Raw genomic sequence first — 22084 nt, forward strand, 5'->3', positions numbered from 1 at the left:
GTGAAATATAGGTAGGAGTCTTAACTTCCGTGTACTCAAAACGCTCGAGTAAACGTGTGAGAGAGGGAGAGAGAAAGAGGGGGGGGGGGGGGTAAAGGGAGGGGTATATATAAATGCTTATAGTTATACGAAATAGAATTTACCAGAACACTTCAAATACTTAAAAATCGTCAGAGAATGCGACATGTCCTCCCCGTCTATGTTAGTAGCTAAATACCATGGACTCTGTTTAGATTACGGATCTCACACGGAATTTCATTGGGAACGTGTTAAATGATAAACTTTGAATCGGTGTGTGCACTGATCTGATTCAATTCAAAAGTTATAACCCCACTGCGTCCACCCTTTTGTCATGCCTTCCCTCTTCTTCCCCTCAAAAGTCAACTCACAAGTTGAGGGCATTCATCCTCATTGTGCTTTGCGTGAATGGGATGGTGTAAAACTTAAGTGACCGTTAAACTGAGAGAAAGAGGGCGTATTATCTTCGGCGACAACAGAAGCACTTTAGAGTTCACTCATAAGCTACAAAGGGAGTCCGCAAAGGAAAGAAAAGAGAAGGCTATTTCGCTCTTCAGTGGTATTTGTCGATGTTTCCTCTTTCAATGCGTGCTTTGGGTTCGGTGGTGAGAGAGAAAAGGAGAGCGCGCGGGTAAGAGAGAAGGAAAATCACACCGCCTCGCGTATACTGGTGTGTTTTGTCCTCGAAGACTTGCAGGCCGCTGCGTTTTATTTGCCTTGTATGCAATCGCTTATTGTTAGAAGTACTTGGCGGCGTCGCCCTTTGAAGTTACAATTGTTAGAAGCGGTATCGTTTGAGGGTGGATGGGAGAGTGCGAGAGAGAGATGGAGGAGAACGAGAGAAAATACGAAAAGAAAAAAAGAGAAAAGAACGGGGAGCTGGCTATGTTATAGCACCCTTCATGGTCATCACCATGCCCAGAGCGGATGAAAAATAGCAAACCAAGAGTTCATTTTGCGTTCGAGTGAGAGAGCGGTGAGGATGTGGGATGCAGAACGTGAGAGAGTTTCGAGATCGCAAGCGAAAACCCATTAACGTACCTCGCTCTTGGAATCTGTTATCCATTTTCAGATGAGACGCTCCAGTGTGGTTGGAGAACCAAAATTGTGGAATTATAAATACTTTGGATGTTTTCTTCTGTGCGATCCCATTCTTTCTCTGGACGGTTCCTGAGTATAATCAGGGAGAGACAGCTTAGAGGTATATTTCCCTTTCTCAATCCTTGTTTCTTATTTCTTCCTTTATAACAGTCTTTCTTCCTCCTATGATGTCTTCTTCTCGATAAGGATTATGCCCGTCAATACCACAAGCATATACAATGTATATATATATATATATATATATATATATTTATATTTACATATCTGTGAATTATATTTATATGAATGTATTTGTACATATATACATATAAAATATATGTACAAATTATGACGACTTCGGTCTACCTCGGGCTTTTGCTTTCTTTGGCTTCAGTTTCATATGATCTCCCATGATATCATGTATGATGTATAATGTTTTTCTCTGTAATATAATTTGAATTTACTTTAATTGATAGAAAATAAGCTTTGTTCATATTTTCTCATTCATTCTCGGATGTCCATTTTGTTAATTCAACTGCGTCTAATTATAGTTAACTAGATCACTGGCGCAAGTACGTACTTTGTATCATTTTTTTTTTATTTATTTCAAAATGAAAATATTGAATAACCTACTGCTTAGCAACGCTTGAATTTTCCACTGGAAATGCAGTTGACACTTTTTCAGGCTTCAAAAAGTTGTTCAATCTTTTATTAAATGTGACCTAGTTCCTTCTTTTATCAATCTTCTTTTATCCCTGTCTTAGATTGTTAGTTTGATACTGGCATTATGCCAAAGCTTAGAGTAAAGTCAATGTTCATGAATACTATTGAATACCAACATATTTGTTTTAGAAAAGGCTCGGGGTAGCTTTTATTTGATTCATTTGATTTACATTGCTGTAATATCACCTCCGTTAGAATAGCTGACAATATTGTTAACGATTTACTCAGAGTAATCAAATTAGTATTATATGTTCGAGTGAATTAATTGGTCATTAGTTATTATTTGGGTGGTCAATGTAACATAGGCCTTTTAAAAGTAGTCTAGTATGTTCATTTATATATTCCTTTTAAAGACAGTTTGTACGATGGGTATACCCACATTTAATCTTGCCGCATTATAATAATACAAGCTAATGATGCCTCTCTTTTTTGAAATGTCATACCCGCTTCTCAGATTTTTTTGTTTGTTTTGAAAGCCACATTTTCCTGTTTTAAAATGTGTATATTAGCCACATACGATAAGCATTTGTGCACATTTCTGTACCTATTTTAATACGATTCTTTTATTAAAGCATATGTCACTTTATACTTTATACTCTAAATTTCAATCGCTACATTTATCATGGTTTAACAATTTCTTTGAAAATAATTATGATATACCGTGGAAGTTTATGTTTAGATACTGGATTGAAAAAATATGTCCGTTGTTAGTAATTTTGAAAACAAATTGTTCCAGTAAAGACATGTTAAAGTTATGCTTAAAACAAAAAACACCTAATTTTTATGTTAACTGTCTCGTAACTTGGAGCGAACTTAAATATATTCAATTTCCACAAGTTATGAATGTTGAAAATCAAGTATTGTGGTACAATAGTAATATTACACATGAGAGCAAACCTCTCTTTTTTAAAGAATGGTTTAGAAAAGGCATTATAACAATGAATGACATTGTAGAAAATGGACGTTTTCGGCCAAGAGAACATATTTGTAGAGTGCTTGGCTCAAATTCTTTGCTAGTTGATTTTATGTATACGAAGCTTAAAAATGCGATCCCAAAAATGTGGATCGAAAGAATTCAAGATGTTAATTACGCACATGACGATAAAACAAATTCACAATTCGAAGGCGACTTATACGAAATAAGAACACTTGATTTTATAAGACTATCTTCAATGAAATCTAGCCATTTCTATAGCCTATTGTGTGACTTTAAGAAAAGAGAACCAGCTGTATTAACATTTTGGGAAGGTAAACTGAACCTTGTCATTGATTTTGATTGGAGAGATACATTAAAATTTAAGTTTAAGACATTGAAAAACAATTAAATAAAACAACTCAACTTTAAGACATTTCATAGGATTTTACCCTTTAGATACAATCTGTGCAAATGGAAAATTGTAAATGAAAACCTTTGCATTTTTTGTAAAACAGCAGAATCTTTCGTTCATGTTCTTTTAGAGTGCCCGAGCGTAAAGCTTTTCTGGAAACGTATTGTGGAATTGATTGAATTGAACTTTAAAGAAAAAATTATATTAAACGAAGAATTATTAATTGCTGGTTTTGATTTCAAACATGCAAATGGAGCAGATATAAATACAATCGTTGCATATGCTCAATACGCAATCTATTTGATGTATATGTTAAATTATTTTCAAGGTAAACCATACAACAGCTTTTTCATATGGCATGTTTTTAAATACGAGTTACTCTTGGATAACATCTCGGATGTTGTTTCAGGGGCTCTCGGGACATAGTATTTTTTTTTTTTTTTTTTTTTTTTTGGAGAGTTTTTGAGAGCTTTTGAAATAGCATCTGGGAATTAAGGAAAATCTTCGGGGATATTTTATATCACTGAAGATTTTCTCTTAATAGTTTAAGAAAATACTTAAAGTGAATGTAAAATTTTGTTATGATGTAATGATTTGTGTGTTGGTTATTTTTGTAAATGAATAAAGTACCTCTGACAAGAGGAAAATTAAAAAAAATATGTCACTTTATACAAGATATTAAGCTACTATTATAATGGATATGATCATAGCCATGTTAAAAAAATTGTCTTTTCTCAATTGTTAGCATGTCATTTCTCACTGCTTGTATGTTTTAATAACGTTTTAAAATTTCTTTCTCTTAAAAAAAATACTTCATTTACGAGCATGTACCTGAAGAACTATACACGCTTGCATTGCCGAATATATATTATATTTTCGTTTAATGCAAACGATACCTAAATAAAAAAAATAATTCAAGTTATATGTTTAATATTTACACTAAAATACCAGAAAACATGAAATATGGTTGTAAATTGTACATTGACGTATATTCGTTCAATAAAAATTTAAAAAGTGAACGTGACTTCATCCATCAAAAAGAAAATGTAAAGCAGCTATTACTATATTGCATTCAATTGGATAGATTTTTTACAAGATTAATGGATCAGCGGATGCCAAGGCAGTAGAAACAAATTTAAAATGTTTCATGGCAGTGAAACATATCCATCTATAACAATTAAAAAGGGCAATTCAGAAGTTACACACGCACACACACAAAAAAAGTCGACTAAATTTGAGGTATATTAAGTAAAGGAAATTTCGATGATGATAAAACAAATCACAAACCTTTCAATGATCACAATGAAATATGTACAATAAAAACTGTCAATAAATTGTTTACATAACGCAGAAATAATCAGGATATATAAAATGTGGAATATAATACCTTTCAATGACTGTAAATAAATATATTAAATTCAAAGTGATGATATAAAACTTGCTTACGAATTGTTAACCTAAATCAAAGCAAGTTTTGAACTCGCCCGACCCAATTAACAAATGTGGGACGTCGTCTCATGTATACTGCTCACAAACTTTAAGGCATGGACTCGCTTTCATTCATGATCTTGAAACCGTACCGGGCGCACACGTACATGATTTTCCCGTGAGGAAAGAAAACAGAATATCGCTTTTCAGCTATTTATATAAAACTTCAACTTGGTATGGATGACGTGAAAGAGGAAAATGCTTTGGGACACACATACCTCCATTTATTATTAGGTGAAGGTTTTTAGTAAGATTTATGCAACACAAAGCCATAATTAGCGCCGAAGTTGTTTTTGTTATTATTATTTTTATTGCTGAATTCTTTTTCTCTCTAGAAAAGGGCGAGAGGCCCCTTTGTTGATAGATTTATTTTTAAAAAGTCATAGTAAGACCAAAATAATTGTTATTTGCTGCGGGGGTGGATGGCTCCCACATCTCCTTTTTCGGAGCCTTTTGGAAGCTCAGCGGGATTTCAGAAAAGAGAATTTCGCCTCCCACCCCCCCCCCTTCCCCCTTGGCGTCTGCCCACAACTTTTGAAATTATCAAGGGTTATAGCCCCAACCCCCTCAGCCTCATACGCAATGTATTATTTTGCAGATATTATGTAAATTTCTATCTGGACACGACCTTGAAGTGTAACAGGCAGACGGATAAAACAAACTTTTGTGGCCTGGTCTTTGCGAGGTTCATTTGGCGCGCTTTAACTGTAGCAGGCGCCGTTTATGTAGCAGTTTTAACGAAATATAACCGTAGTCCTCACCTTGAAAGCTACACGATTTTTTTTAAAGAAAATGTGCAAAACTTGTCATTATCAGTTTGCCTCTCTCGAGACTATCGGATACTGTTTGTCCAACTTGTTTCGGCTTTCATCTTTATACAGGTCAGTTTATCGCTAACAAACTACATCATCAAGGGAATTGGCAATAGAATCGATGTTTGAAATAAAAATCTACTTCGAAGCAGTCTTTGTTCCATATACCCGTGAGAAAGCGATATCTGGAAGGAAAACCTAATACTTGATCAAAAACGGGCATCGACTACAAAGTGATCAATTGCGTCTGCCTTTGTTGTAGGTGTAGGCGCTGGGTTTGGGGTAACAAAACTTAAAGGTTGCTCCATTAATTTGAATAATTAGGAGTGTTAAAGTCAGCCGTTTGTTCGGCCGAAAATATAATGAATTGATCAGTTAACACTCGTGTAACGATTACCGTGTTACTTTGAATGTTTCCACAAAGTTCACTTGGTGAGAAATAGGTTGGAAGTGTAAAATTATATAGGGGTCTATATAGGAGGCTCACCCCAAGAATAATTTGCAAGACCCACTCCCTATTCTTGATTATAAATGAGGCTCATGTTGGAAACGAATTAAAGAACCCAATCCCAGCCCCCCCCCCCCCCAAAAAAAAAAAAAAAAAATAATAATAATAATAATAATAATAATAATAAATAAATTAAAAAATAAAAAATAAAAATAAAAATAAAAATAAATAAATAAATTGATTAATCAATTTAAAAGATAGCGGGACCTATTTTGGGGATTGTCTTTTTATTTTAATCTTTCCATAAAGTATAATGTTGTAATGCTCATCTCTCTCACTATTTATATCTTACAGAATTTCATCTCCGGTATTAATAAACCGTAAAGCGAATAACTCACCAGGATGTCACGAACACCATCTCCTCAGCGATTACAAACCCTTCTACCTCTCATCATCTTTCTCCTCAACCTCGTCGACAATGGACGCGGACGAGCAGCGATGCGACCACGGAACAACGACCCCGGTGGCCAGGACCATTACGACCAGGAACTGCCCGCTCGTACCCAGCCCATCATACGAGGTCCTAGTCCCGGTGGTGGGGACCAGTTCCAACCGGGTCTAGACGAGAAGGAATACGTCCTGGATCTGAATAACCTGAGTAATGATAACATTGTGGAGCAGCTGCAGCACCTTGCATCCGCGCTCAGCACGTGCGGCTTCGATGGGCAGCTTCAAAAACTCAGACTGCATCACGTGACCAACCGTTCGGTCACATGCAATGATGGCTCACCGGCAGGGTAAGCTATTAGAAACAAAGTGAACCTTGCCTAAATGAGAAAATTAGATCATGCTTAAAAGTTGAAAGTATTATTCGAAACATTGCAAAATGCTAATCTTAACTTAAGCATCAGACGCGGTTCGAGAACAATATTTACAAAACAAATAAAAATATATATATATTATATATATTTTAATGGGTTTTTTTGTTGGGGGGGGGGGGGGGGGCAGGCGCTTATGTGGGGCTTTTGAACGAGAGGCTAAGGGTTTTTCTAATACACTGTTGCTCATAACGGTGGAATATTTTTTTTTATCCCAATTTATGGAATTATTTTAAAAATAATTTAAAAATACTAGATCTAGATAATAGTATACAGTCTCAGATTTTATTGAATAATAATTTGCCAATATGTGTTTTGCGTGACTGCTAAAGCATGTATATTATGCAACTATGTTTATTAACTAGGGGACCTATGCCCTTAAGTCATAAATGACAGTAATGAGGATTAATGCCTCACAAAAGGGCACTAATATAGCACATCGACACGGTGTTGATCCTGGGGCCTCACAGTTACGAGGCCATTGCTTTGTCACTGAACCATGACCGTACGCAGCGGGGGCTATGGTAGGGGGCAGTTTCCACAAATTAAAAAAAAAACAGAAAATGCAATAAATTTTCAATAATTTATTGCATTCTACCCCGGTCCCCAACATAAAAAAATCTTCTGTGTGCCCATGCCTTGAGCCATAATGCATGGCAGTCCAGAGGATTTTTTTATGTTGGGGACCGGGGTAGAATGCAATAAATTATTGAAAATTTATTGCATTTTCTGTTTTTTTTTTAATTTATGGAAACTGCCCCCTACCATAGCCCCCGCTGCGTACAGTCATGGTTCAGTGACAAAGCAATGGCCTCGTAACTGTGAGGCCCCAGGATCAACACCGTGTCGATGTGCTATATCAGAGCCCTTTTGTGAGGCATTAATCCTCATTACTGTCCTTTATGACTTAAGGGCATAGGTCCCCTAGTTGATAAACATAGTAGCATAATATACATGCTTCAGCAGTCACGCAAAACACATATTGGCAAATTATTATTCAATAAAATCTGAGACTGTATACTATTATCTAGATCTAGTATTTTTAAATTATTTTTAAAATAATTCCATAAATTGGGATAAACAAAAATATTCCACCGTTATGAGCAACAGTGTACTTTATTAACTGCATTTGTCTCACTTAAATTCATTTATAATCAATAATCAACGGTCATTTTTATATTAGTGGGTGACCCCCGATCGATGCCCCCCTTTTATAACCGTGCTGCATGGAAATCTGTCTAAACACATCTGCAGAATTGCGGTAGTGTCGTTGTTTGTTTGCACTCTCACCATGGGCAAGGTGTAACCACATCGAGAAACCCATTCCTCTACTCCCTCCCCTCTCTTTCTCACTCTCTCTCTCTCTCTCTCTCCTTCTCTCACGCACACTCTCTCACACACGCACACACACCCATCCTCATCATATTTTAGTCTATCGTCGTTGTTCGGCAGTATTCTCTATATACTATGCATTACTTCCATACGATCTTTCCAATGTTTTATGTTGAGAGAACATATTTGTTTTTCTATTATATATGTATATATAGGCCTATATACACGTATAGGCGTGAAGAAAATGGTCTAGGAACGGGAGACGTAGCTGTACTTTACAATTTTATTACGAGCTTTCGGCTTGTTGAGGCCTTCTTCAGGTTCTGAAGTGCAAACACATACAGAAACAAATCATTGTATGAACAAATATACATGGCATACAAACTTAATATCACTCAATCATAGTCAAGCATCATGAACAGGGACAAAATTATTACGAGAAATACTTCGGAATAAACTTAGAAATGATTATGCAATTTCAAAGTGTTTTACCTTGCTTGTGTGTTGGGTTGTGTGTGTGTTTATTCACGCCTACATTTTCTGGAACACCCGTTGCCATGTCAGAGTTGAGAATTCTCGCACTTTTATAAATACATATATATATATATATATATATATATATACATTTATTTCTGAAATATCCAAAATATTCTTAAGTGTTCTTCCAAGGGCAGTTCCACACACCAGAGCCATCTGGTCATTTCTTTCTCCATCTCTCTCTATCTTTAGCCTTCTCCTTCATTATGTCGTAGGATCCACCAATCTTCCCATCATTACCCTTTTTTAATGTTGACATATCTTATATTGCTCGAATTGAATATGGTATATCATTCCAGATTTTAGAAGCAGTTACATTTAATCGTTTATCGCAGAAACAGTGACTGCGTGCGAAAAATGTGTATACACGTCTGTATGAATATCATAGTTCCAGTATAAATCTCTTTTGCCATCCTTATTGATTTCCAGGTATTACCTCCGAAAGTCGTATGAGAGCAAGAAGTGGCTTATCTTTCTCGAAGGTACGTTTTTCGAAAATCCCACACTTCATTTTCTGTCCTATGTAAATCCAAACAAGACATTAAATAATTGTTGATAATTGGTGTATTATAACAAATTTACTTATTTCTTAAACATCAGTCATATTTCAAAATGTATATACTTCATCAAGTTCATTGACAAGATATTGCCATGGAGCTCATTTCATTTGAGTGTGTTTCAGACATTAAAACTAATTATGACAATGAAGTAAAACAGACCTCGAACGAATCTGGCAAACTATTGAGTCTTTATACATATAAAAACATATTTTCTGTGAACAAATTTTTTTTTACTTTGTTATTGTATTCAACGCATCAACGCAGGCTTATATATTCGCGCTTGTACAGCTCCAATGGTAAGTTAATGCGTACATCTGATTGGAATGTATATTTGTATCTGAATTCATCGGTGCTAAGCTGGTGAATAACACATCTTTTGTTTGTATATCCCCAAACAGGTGGATTTTATTGCTTTGATGCCGAAAGTTGTCGAAATCGATACAATCATTCGGTCAATCGGATGAGTTCAAGAGGATGGCCGCAAACTAAAACAGGTACCGACCTAGCTTTCTGCCAGGTTAATTAATTGATTTGTACTTTAAAAATATAGATTTATTGGTCTTAGGGGCTAGCCACTGCATTATTGTGTACAACTCTGCATTTGTTTGCGGACGTACTTTAAAATCATTTTGAAAGTACATGAATGTTTTTTGTTATCGAGCCATTATTGATATGTCCAACTTAGCTAATGCTGGGCACACTGCTGAGTTACCCTTTTACTAAGTTGTGGTGAACAGAAATGACTAAACACTACAGCACTAGAATAAAATGTTAAATATAAATATTCGAACCTGCTACTTCTGTGATTAGTTAGGCCTACTTAATGTACCTAGACTTTTGATAGTGAACTCTTTCCCATTCTCTCGCTATTGTAATATCAATGTGCCGTGGTCTAGTGGTTAATTCACTTAGTTCTCTATTCAAGAGTTGAGGGTTCGAATCCCAGCCCGGCACTAACGTCTGTTGGCAAGACATTAATCCACATTTGCCACTCTCCACCCAGGTGTCTATGAGTGGTTACCCATTAGTTTGCGGAGGTAATTATAATTGCAGGGCCCTCTGGAAGAATAGTACTGATGCTGATGATGCATTCCTGGTTAAACAAAATCATTATTATTATTATTATCATCATATCTTAGTTTCCTTTTTTCTTATACAGGATCGGGTATCATGTCAGCTAATCCTGAAGAAACCCTATCTGGTGGAAATCAAATGTTGTGTAAGTTTTAAGTAGATGACCAAGCATCGATATCTTATTCTGTAAACAAACCAGTCGAATCATGTTCCACACCCAAAGGATATCGACAAATACACCAGTTATTGTTACAGATTAAATGAGAAGTGAAGTCAACCGAATGAAGTTATATATTTAAAAGATCACAAACTTTTGAAAATCATATTGGGCTTAGTGAGTTAGAACATTAGCATGAAAATATTTCCTTGAGATACTAAGCTTATATCTACCTTAGATATAATCGTGAATCCATACTAGTCTCTCCTTTTCAAATTATTAAGAGATTTTTAAAATCACGTTTTTGACCTTCTCTACAAACATATTTTGGTCCAGTAAAGATTTACCCAAGTATCCTCCTTGTGTCTTCTTAACCTTCTAGTTTCATCCCATATTGTTCGAGTGATGTCTGGACTGGAACGTCGTTGGCGTCTGAAACAGGTATTTAGATATTTGGTTCCTTCATTTGTTGTATTAATGGTTAATGAATGTATAATGTCAATTGGCTTCCTACATACCCTGTCTCTCACTCTCGTTTCCCTTTTTTATTGCCTCCCCCCCCCCCCCCCCCTCTCTCTCTCTCTCCCTCTCTCGATCTCTCTCTCGATCTCACCTTTCCTATCTTCTACCTCCTTTTAACCCCTCCCAACTAGGATAATTTATTCCCTGGACAATTACCCTTAAAAGTTACGCCAATTACGCTCAGACAACTATACCCAGGGGTAAGTACAACAGGGGTGGTTCTCCAGCTTGTAAGCAGTCGATGGGTAGTTGCTTGGTGTTATTTTCCTGGCAGTTGCCTTAGATCATCATGGTAGTTAGTTTTAAAGGCGGTAAATGTCCGGGATTAGTGGTACTTGGAGGTTGTTTCCAGAGGTAGTTGTCCAGAGCGACAGTCCTGGAACTTCGTGTATTGTCCTGGAATCATTCCGAACAATCTGTATCATTTTGTTCTTGTCATACAGGCACACATTCTTTCATGGGAGCTGACATCTTACAGCAGGTTATCACGGATCTTCTACCAGAAGGTCTCATGGATGCTAAGCAAATGGTCTTGGCAGGCAGCAGGTAATTATTAAATTTCATTCCTATTCTATTTTGTTATAAATAAAACAATTATGTCCTTTACATGCTGGTGGCACAAGAGTGTTTTTAATCCTAGACCGTACGTCTATCATGATATATACAGCAGGGAGTATAGCCAGAGACGGAACTTAGAATGTTCTTAAAGATGACACAGCAAAATTTAAACACTGGAAAATGGACATTCATTTCACGATCATCAAACTTTTAGATTCACGTTAACTCCTCAAGTAAAGACAAACAGGTTTTCAGTTTAACAACAACCATTTGTTTCTATTCCTTTTTATGACACTACAGCGCTGGTGGTACAGGTGTGCTTCTGAACCTCGATCGTGTGGCTTCCATGATGAACGATGCAGGAAGTACAGCCAAGGTGGTGGGTCTAGCTGATTCAGGATGGTTCCTGGAGACAGAGCCTTTGGGTAATTCTCAGTCAGATTGTATCCTCGACCTGTACTGCAATCCCGCAAGGACGCTACAAAGAGGTACCAAGTAAGTACCCAATATTGGCATGTTTGCGATTTGCCGACAAGGCTTTAAAAAAAAAAAATCCACATTTGCGGACAGAAATTTTTGATTGGCGGGTGTAACCATCTCTCTTGTAAGGACGCTTCGGCATCCGACATGCCGTGGATATTGACGGGATATCGAGCAATTAATACAATTTTCAAGGCATAATTTGAGATAAATTTAACTGCAATTTTCATTGAAGGTTCCTGGCTATCTCGTTACTTCAAGAGAAAATGCTGAATTTTAAACTTAGGTAGTTTCCTCAGATTCCACTTCGCAAGAAATAATCCGTTTGGAATTCTTTTGGCCTCTGGTCTCCCTCATTTATACCATACCGATAACTGACGTTAGATATAGAATAAGATGAGAATACTCATGGTTACATGACTTCTGAAATAAACATAATCTATTTGGATGAAATAGGCCTACTGTTTGAATACAAAATATGCTTGGTGAATAGACATTTGACTGAAGGTATATAAACATTAACGGCAGCCGTGTGACGAACCTTGTCATTTTATCTGAAAACAGCATAGCGAAATTTCAATTTAACCCGTTTTGGTTAAGAATTTCTTAGAAAATTTGTGGATGTTACACTTGATTTTCTTTCACAGATTATGGAACAGTTTAGTGCCTGACAGCTGTCTGGGTACATACGCGGATAAATGGAAGTGTTTCTATGGTTTCAGGTTACACCAAACTCTAAAAAGTAAGTAGCCATATCATAATGGATTAGAATTTGTTATCGTTAAGGGGCGGACTGCATACGATGGGGAGTTTGGGTAAATTCTCCAATTAGCCGCCCGCTAGATTTGGGGTTTGTTTGCGGCCTAAAAGTTTTTTTTTAAATCTATATCTTATAGAATGAGTTGGATGGTCGCATTTAAATTCCGCAACCGAGTTTTGTTCCCAGTCCGCCTCTGGGTGGAACAATATTCCTAAAAAAAAGGAACATTTTCTAATCCTCTCCAGATACATTGTAAACGGGAACTGAATTAAGTTATTAATTGTAGTTTGAATTAATCCTGATTGTTGTGTCTTTTTCAATTATGATGGTCACTTATTAAGTGACGTAGCAAAAGTTTTGTTGAACTTTATTCATAATCTTCAAGTCAGTTTGCATTTTGTTTAATTATTTTGTTTTTTCAGCCCCAGTTTACATATTCCAGTGGTTGTATGACGAAGTTCAGCTTACGATTAACATGCAAGGCCCTCCCATCGAGGCAAGACATTGGCATTACATGCAGAAGGTCGGGAGGCAGATGCGAGGCTCACTTAGAAACGCAACGTAAGTCAGGAAACGGATGTAGAAGAAAGTCGTATGTTACGTCATTATTTTAGTTTTGAACTCTGATCATTAATGGATTAATTCAAATGAAGAAAATAAAAGGTATTTTCATGAAAATTAAAAGGTGCGATGGGTCAGTGGTATAGCAATTTCTCTTAACCGGGAGGTCCCGGGTTCGAAACCAAGTCGATGCGCTAGTGCCCGTTGGCAAGGCATTACCCCCTCATTACCAAATCCCTCGAAGAGGACTTAAAGCCGTCGGTTGCTTACTAACTCAGGTCCATACTTACAAGCATACCCTTGCTTGGTTAGCAGTTAGGTAAAAACAAACAAACACAATAACAAACAAACAACATAACAAACAATCACTAGTCTAATTACGTATCGTTTAGATTTGTTCGTTAATAGTTTGGATGAGATGCACAAGAGTCTTCGGGGGTAAGCGCTTTATAAGTAACGTTTTTATTATTATTATTATTATTATTATTAATGCTTAATTTACTGACATAGCACTGCGTCATTTGCTGACATAAGACTGCGTCAGTCAAGGACGCATTATATCACACAGCATGCGGGAATATCATTTTTTTCAAACAGTGAAATGTAAAAAGAACAGTACAAACATCAAATTGAATTATCTGGCATACGAACTCGTTGGAACTGATTAGACTTGATTAGAACTGGTAGGCCTATATTGACGCAACTGAAATTACGCCTCCGATGGCAATGGTAAACTCTCCTCACTTGCACTTCACAATTTCTTTTTCTCACAGGACTGTGTTCGCTCCAGCATGTTACGCCCACAATGTGCTTAGAAGAAGGTACGTTTAGTTTCTATACTATCGAAAATATTATTTTAAAAATTCCATATAACTCTTGTATCAGATTATTTGCACTTTGTATTTTACTTTGCATTTTGATAGATTCAGTGCTAAATTAAACTTAAGACATATACTGACTGGGATGTTTAGCGCAAAACAGTTTGCTTATAATTTACGATTAAGAAAGCTGGAAATCAGTGCGGAAATTGTTTTTGAGAATAATATTCTTATTCCTGGTTAATCAATCTTTGGTGACGGGAGTAATATTGTGAATTTGAATTTCGAAATGATATCGAGAATACTCTGTTTCGTACTGTTTCTGTTATGTCTATTTTATTGACTGGACAAAAAACAAAACTCAAGTTCTCAATTGTCGTGAATTTGAGGTTTGGGATGATATAGTGATTACTTTGTATCTTTCTGTTATATTCATTATTAGCGACTGGAGTAATATCAAAGTACGAGATGTCAAGCTTTATAAAAGCTTGCAATGCTGGTTAAAGAATCAGGAAGAGCCTAGAGAATCGTCTACAAACAACAACAGACAACAAGGAAAGCAAAATCAACAAGGTATGCTACCGAGTTAAAATTCTTCAGAAAGTCCCCCCCCCCCCCTAAATGAAATAAAAATGCTTTTACTTTTTCAGAAATGAAATTTCTCGCGACAATTATCGTTTCAGATGTCCTTCAGTAGCAGGATTATGTTTTTTAGACAATGGACTTTTTTAGATTTTTAACATGTATTGATGATGTTTAAGAATGTGTATGTATATTGAAAGAAAATCAAGATCTGATTTTTAAAGGAATTATGGTAAAAAATAATTGTCTGAGTGACCACCGAATAAAAAAGAGTGATCATGATGACGAATCTGACTTTAGACATGTTGGATGTGCATAGCACTTTTGACAACATTACAAAAACACGCTTGTCTTTTTTTCATTGTGCTCCGAAGATGCTGAAAATGTACCGAATATATTTGTATCTTTCCAAATTTGGGCGGTCCCCCCAAGGCTCCAAAAAGGGTCTGGGCACCGAGCTCTTTTTTTTAAACCGAAAAGGTGTTTTTTCCTTCTTGATTAGGGATGACGGTTTGGTGCACCCCCATCCACCTAACAATTATGACTTTTATTTTCTTGTTATCATTCACATTCAATTTTTTACTATATCAGTGAATCCTTCAGAAGCGCCGTCCCGAGGAGGATCGAGAAGACATGAAACACCGTCAATCCAACCTGAGGTCGATGGAATGGTTGAGAGCATGGACGAAAGGACGACCAGGATAACGACCACGGGTACGTCAGTTTTTGAATACCATTAGGAAATTCCAACCATTATGAAAGCAAAGCTAATGTGTGCACTCACAAGATTCTCGGAAGTTTGGGAACTCATGGTATGATCATGAAATGGGACTTGATAATTTTGTTTGGTCGCCCTCAATAAGCTATACTCGCTCGTGCAGTATGCATGCAGTCATAAGATTCTTGAAAGTTTAAAAACTCATGGTATGAGGTGTTATGGTCTAGTGGATAAGTCACCCGACTGCAGATCACAAGGTACGAGGTTCGAGTCCTGCCGCACGCCCTCTGGCAAGACCTTTGGCAAGACGTTAATCTACATTTGCCACTCTCCACCCAGATGTTAAATGGCCTAAAATGGGTACCGGTAGGATGCGAAAGTTATTGTGGTTGGATGAGCAAGTGTGCGCTTGTAATATGGCAACTGGCCGGAATGCTACCCAGGGAGTGGAGAATGTGCATACAATGTGTACGGGAAAGCCTGAATCAGATGACCGGGGTAATAATATATATCCGAAAAGTACTTGGACACATCGTTGATTTTGAATTGTTGATGTATTGGGAATATCACTATTATTATTATTATCTTAAAATAGGACTTGATAATTCTGTTTGGTCGCCCTCAAAAACCCGCTATATACTCGATCATCATCTTTTAATTGGCTGACTCGATCGGCGACTCTCTCCCGCTCTCTCCTAGAAACATGCTGGAGATATGTTCTTTTCCCTCCGTTTCTGCAACTGTGGAACAAGTTACAGAAAGGACCAGGCCAGGGAACACTGGAAGGCCATTCAATCGTTAGAGTTCCTGGATTGCTATATATATTCATTGACAAAATTGATATCTTCACGTTAACTTGTGTTAGAATGACTCGCATACTTTGTGAAACAAATTGTTTAGGGCTTTAATTATGGTTTGTAGCAAGGGCCTACAACAACAAAAAATCTCTGTTTACGGGATCACACACATTATTTTATGATCGTGAGTAATACACCCATGGCGCTGTAAAACGTATTTAAACATATTTATCATGAAATATTCAAATAATAAATGCCTGGAAAAAGAGAAATGTTACTTTGAATGAAATTTGTATTACACGGTAACGCTCTAACTTTAGCGCTTAAAGACTTCGATTGTATATAAGCGCTTTATAAGCACCGTTTTTTTATTATCATTATCATCACTTTGCGTGTTGCAGATTCGACAACAGTTACGGCAAAGAGGAGACGAACGCGGCGACGAAACAACAAGAAAGGCAGAAGACGTCGACCGCGTACCACCAGCATCCCAAGACAACTCATAGAGGACATAGATGACGTACCGGTGGAGAGCACGGAGGCAAGCTCGACATCGAACCGCGAAGATGGTCGAGAGCGACGGAGAGGAGGAGGAGGAGGGGGAGGAGGTAGAGGAAAGCGAGATGGGAGGGGGAATGTCGACTTTGTGGATAGGATGAGTGGGCTGAGCAGCAGCGGGATTGCGACTCTTGCTGGGGGAGAGGTGGTTGAGAGCCGGAGAGCATCGGGGAAGAAGTGCGTCAACAGGCTTGTGGATCATGCCACCTGTCCGCATTGTAATCCAACGTGCCCGAAGATGACGAATCCCAGTACTGGTAAGTGATCTATACCACTGGACCGATAGTCATTTTCGATTCACAGGATCATTATTTCAGGCGCGGATCCAGGGGGGGGGCCGAGCGGGCCTTGGCCCCCCCCCGCAAAAAAAAAAAAAAAAAAAAAAAAGAGAGAGAAAAGGAAAAGAAGCGAAAGGAGAAAGGGAAAGAAAGAAGAGGAAGAAGAAAAGAAAAGGGGAAGAAGGAGATCGGGGGCCGAAAGGGCTTTGCCTCCCAGGCTGTTGACCCCTCCCCCCCCCCCCCCCCATAAAACAAACAAGAGAGAAGAAAGGAAAGGGAAAGGAAAAGAGGAGATACTGGCGTACTGATAGGGAGGGGGAGGGGGTTAGTGGAAATCAAATTCAAACGTGGTTTATTTCTAATTCCACAACGGTGGATTACAAATAATGCTGAAATGACATCATTTCCGAGATTTTTCCGAGATTTTTAGTAAATTATACGTTTGTATGTGTTTGTTCAAAAATGACAAATTCCTAAATTTGCAGCCAGGCAAGAAATGTGATTCTTGAGATTCCTCCATGTCAGGGCCCGAGGCACGATGGGGATCGGGAGCCTCGAGCTCTCCCCCCCCCCACACTTTTTTTTGAAAAAGTATATTAAAGAGAAATAAAATAGAATGAGAGCAAGAAAGAAAGAATAGTTAACTGCCAGTGTTAACAAATAATGAGGCATCAAAATATGCTCATCTGACCGTGATTAAATGCCTAAAACCTCTAAGCTTCCGTGGGCTCTGCCCCCTGGATCCCACCAAGGGCCCTACGGCGGGCCCTTAGATGCTCATCTGACGGTAATTTAATGCCTAAAACCCCTGATTTTGGGGGGCTCCGCCCCTGGACCCAACGCCAAATAGTTACCTGCCAGTGTCACGAAATAATAAGGTATACTAAAAAAAATATGCTCATATGACCTTAATTAAACGCCTAAAACCTCTATGCTTCCGGGGCCGGCTTCGCCGCCGCCCCAGACAAGGATTAACAATCGAGAACGGTACAGCGAATCGTCTTTTTTCTCTCATAATCTTATGAAACGTGAAGCTTCCGCGCTTTGCGCGGGAAGTGGGGAACCTGAATTCAGACAAGGATTCAGAGGCGAGAACGGTAATACCAATCTTTTATGATTTAATAAAACGTAAAAGCTTCCGCGCTTCGCGCGGGATGGAGGGGAGGGGGGAACTTAATTCCGACGAGGATTAATTTCGAGAGCGGTAAAACGAATCGTCTTCTTTCTCTAATGATTTAATGAAACGTAAAAGCTTCCGCGCTTCGCGCGGAGGGGGGGGGGATGGAACTGAATTCAGACGAGGATTAAGATTCGAGAACGGTACAACGAATCGCCTTCTTTCTTTTATAGTTTAATGAAACGTCAAAGCTTTCGCGCTTCGCGCAGGAGGGGGAGAGAGGGGGGAACTGAATCTAGACAAGGATTAAGAGTCGAGAATTGTACAACGAATCGTCTCCTTTCTCTAATGATTTAATGAATCGTAAAAGCTTCTACGCTTCGCGCGGAAGGGGTAAACTGAATTCAGACGAGGATTAAGAGTCGAGAACTGTACAACGAATCGTTTTGTTTCTCTAATGATTTAATGAAACGTAAAAGCTTCCGCGCTTCGCGCGGGAGTGGGGGAGAATGTAAATTCAGACGAGGATTATTTTCGAAAACGGTACAACGAATCGTCTTTTTTCTCTAATGATTTAAGGAAACTTAAAAGGGGGGAACCTGAATTCAGACGAGAATTTAGAGTCGAGAACTCTACAACGAATCGTCTTCTTTCTCTAATAATTTAATAAATCCAAAAAATTTCCGCGCGTTGCGCGAGAGGGGAAAAACTAAATTCAGACGAGAATTATTTTCGAGAACTGTACAACGAATCGTTTTGTTTCTCTAATGATTTAATGAAACGTAAAAGCTTCCGCGCTTCGCGCGGGAGGGGGGGGGGGGAGAATCTAAATTCAGACGAGGATTATTTTCGAAAACGGTACAACGAATCGGTTTGTTTCTCTAATAATTTAAGGAAACTTAAAAGCTTCCGCGCTTCGCGCGATAGGGGGGGGGGGGGAGATCCTGAATTCAGACGAGAATTTAGAGTTGAGAACTCTACAACGAATTGTTTTCTTTCTCTAATAATTTAATGAATCCTAAAAATTTTCGCGCTTCGCGCGAGAGGGGAAAAACAAAATTCAGACGAGAATTATTTTCGAAAACTGTACAACGAATCGTTTTTTTTCTCTAATGATTTAATGAAACGTCAAAGCTTCCGCGTTTCGCGGAGGAGGGAGGGAGAAATTCGCCCCTCCCTGCACCGACCCCCCCCCCCTCCGCATCACGTCATTGTTGGTCACCATTACGTACCAATATTTGGCTCGCATAATTTCAAATTTGGGCCCCCCCCCTAAGAAATCCTGGATCCGCGCCTGCATTATTTCAGGAATGGGGGGATCTTTAGTTGGGCTCAAAATAGAAATATTTCCAGTGTTTTCACCTAAAAGATTTTGTATAAAGTTTGTATTTTTTAAACTTACATTTAACTTTTATATTTTTGAAGTAAAATGATATTCAGTCGGCAAATTTAAAAATCTGAAGTTTTTTAATAATAATTATTATTTTCATAAAATTTTCAAATGTCTTAACCCTTTGTTTTTGCTTGGAAGTTTTTCTTTTTCTGAAAACAAAACAAAAATAAGATCTGCCTATAAGAATAAGTTAAAGACGCGGTGTCTTTTAAGCCTGTCCCTTCTCGTTCCCTTCCTTCTCGTTCCCTTCCTTCTCGTTCCCTTACCCAGGTGAAGACATGGAGCTTCTTTCTTTCATGCAACTCTTTGGTTTTAAAATCAGCGCCCTGGCCGAGCAGCTGGGCATCGATGAGAGAACACTGGCCCTAGTCGACCCCGAGGCTGGACTGCGAATGATCGCCGTAGCTTCCAAGAAGAAAAATTGAACTAGCAGATAGGATTGTGTCCTCCGTTGAGTTTGCTTCTCGGCTGTTTGAAGGAAAGAACGCTAAATCATTTCCACCTGGTTTCTAATGTTTTATGATAAAGGCAGCATTCATCTTAATGTTGAGCTGCAGAAAACATTTATGCCAAGTATCTCAAAGAAGAACAGTTGCATTATTGTTTGTACATGCAGTCGAGACGGGTTATCTGCCGTCGTTGTAAATTGGGACTCGCGTGTGTGTTACACTTGCGGTAGGGATAAAACTGTCCCTCGCGAGCGATCAGACCAACGATTTTATTGCAACTCCTTCTTATGATATTATATATACGCCAAACCTGTTTCCCAAAGGCGCAGTTGTTGTTTCGAAAGCATCGTCCTGCAATTCGAACAACATTTGTGCCCCCTCCCCCTAAAAAGAAAGGAAGACGAGAGCTAAAACGTTTAGAAACCAGGATAGAAATTGTCCCGTCGAAAACACCTTTTTATATTCTTGTACCATAATTATTAACTTATAGATTCGGGTATATTCTTAATCTTAAAGGTTTTCTATAATATTTTGTACACAATACTCCATTTTTGTATAAAGTTGTATAGCGTTTATTTTATGACTTTGCATTTACTGAATATTTATATGTTGTATAATATGCGATCAAGTGGTGTTTTGTATTGTCCTATATTAATTCAACGATTATAAGTAATGCCACTACTTCGTTATTAAGTAAGAAGCATTTTGAATGTTTCTACTGGGCCTATGTATTTAGAGTATTTTCATCGTGGATTATTCATTTGTTCAGATGTTGATTCTATTTTCCTAAAGTATTACGAAATGTACACAGCTAGTCTCTAAACTCAAGTTCTTGAAAGTCAAAGTCTTGTTAATCACTTAAACTGCATTTTTAAACAATCAACATTATTATTTCGTGTAAACGTAGTGGAGAGGAGAAATGCAATCGTGCGTTTGAAAACTAACATATGTGTAAGGTACACCACGAGCAAGATAAATAAATGTATTTCGATGATACTCTCAAGATTGCGTGTCAATCAGACATGATTATCCACGTCTGGAGACCGACCTTTGGCGTCACCATGCGAAAGAAGTGACTAACTTTCAAACCCGGGTCCGATCAGAGTCGGTTTGTAGGCGAAGATAGAGAGCTGACCATTACCACCAGACCAATTTATAATCTCCCCAAAATAAGCATATAATGTCCCCTCCATCTTATCGAACATCATGAGTCGACCCTTTGTTGATAACTTCCAATTAATATAGCTGTTAAGTTTTTAGCATTTGTTAAGTTTTTAGCATTTGTATGACTTTCCCCTGTAATATGACCTGATAGCAGAAAGTTATTCTCGATGTGATCAGAGTGAATCTTTAAGAAAAAGAACGGTGGTATTTAAAGCTGTAACATTCTTTTCACATTGGAAACAAAACATTTATAATTCATTTCCTTTTGAAGTTTTGATTTTGCGTGAATATTTGTACCAAAAGTATATTTTCACTTTATCTTGTTTTAAAACGGAGTGGCAGTTCACGAAATATATGACAATACTTATATTGCCTGAAAAGTATTCACAATATACCTCTTTTTCGTTGTATGATATATACGCTACACGACAGAAATGTTTATCTTTTCTTTACGCAACATTTAATTGATAACTTTCTTCTCCAAGACATAGGGCTGACTGAAGTAAATGTATGACGTATAAAGAATACTTTATGATCGTGTAAAAACATTTTGAAAGTCAAAATTGAGCATCTCCCTTAATGGGGGGGGGGGGGGCTGGGAGCCTGGGACCGCCCCCCCCCCCCCCCCCCCCCCCCCCCTCTATGATATCGGCCTTCGAATGACCGATGAATACGAACATTTGCATGTTTGTAGATATTCACGTAAGGAACATGATGGTATAATTAGTTATTTCCTAATATGCAAAATATTTTCGTTATAGCCTAATTCGTCGCTGTTTTCACGAAGTGACGGTAGTGAAAAAAAATTGCATTCACTTTGCGTTACGATTTTCCTCACTACCGTCACTTCGTGAAAACAAGGACGAATTAATTATACAAAATGCTAATGTTATG

General features: G+C 37.9%; 1 protein-coding gene across 1 annotated transcript; it reads left to right on the forward strand.

Moving 5' to 3' along the window:
• Positions 1-644: 644 nt before the first annotated feature.
• On the forward strand, positions 645-21760 carry LOC589682 (palmitoleoyl-protein carboxylesterase NOTUM). Its single transcript, XM_030994514.1, is given in 16 exon segments — positions 645-1219; positions 6252-6694; positions 9074-9126; positions 9603-9698; positions 10364-10390; positions 10393-10423; positions 10818-10876; positions 11401-11503; positions 11816-12010; positions 12643-12737; positions 13178-13316; positions 14090-14137; positions 14577-14707; positions 15308-15430; positions 16633-17046; positions 19848-21760. Coding segments are annotated over 15 exon segments (2064 nt in total). The 5' UTR covers positions 645-1219; positions 6252-6299; the 3' UTR covers positions 20003-21760.
• Positions 21761-22084: the final 324 nt, after the last annotated feature.

Source organism: Strongylocentrotus purpuratus, unplaced genomic scaffold (assembly GCF_000002235.5).
Source record: "Strongylocentrotus purpuratus isolate Spur 01 unplaced genomic scaffold, Spur_5.0 spur5_scaffold_21, whole genome shotgun sequence".
NCBI lineage: Eukaryota > Metazoa > Echinodermata > Echinoidea > Camarodonta > Strongylocentrotidae > Strongylocentrotus > Strongylocentrotus purpuratus.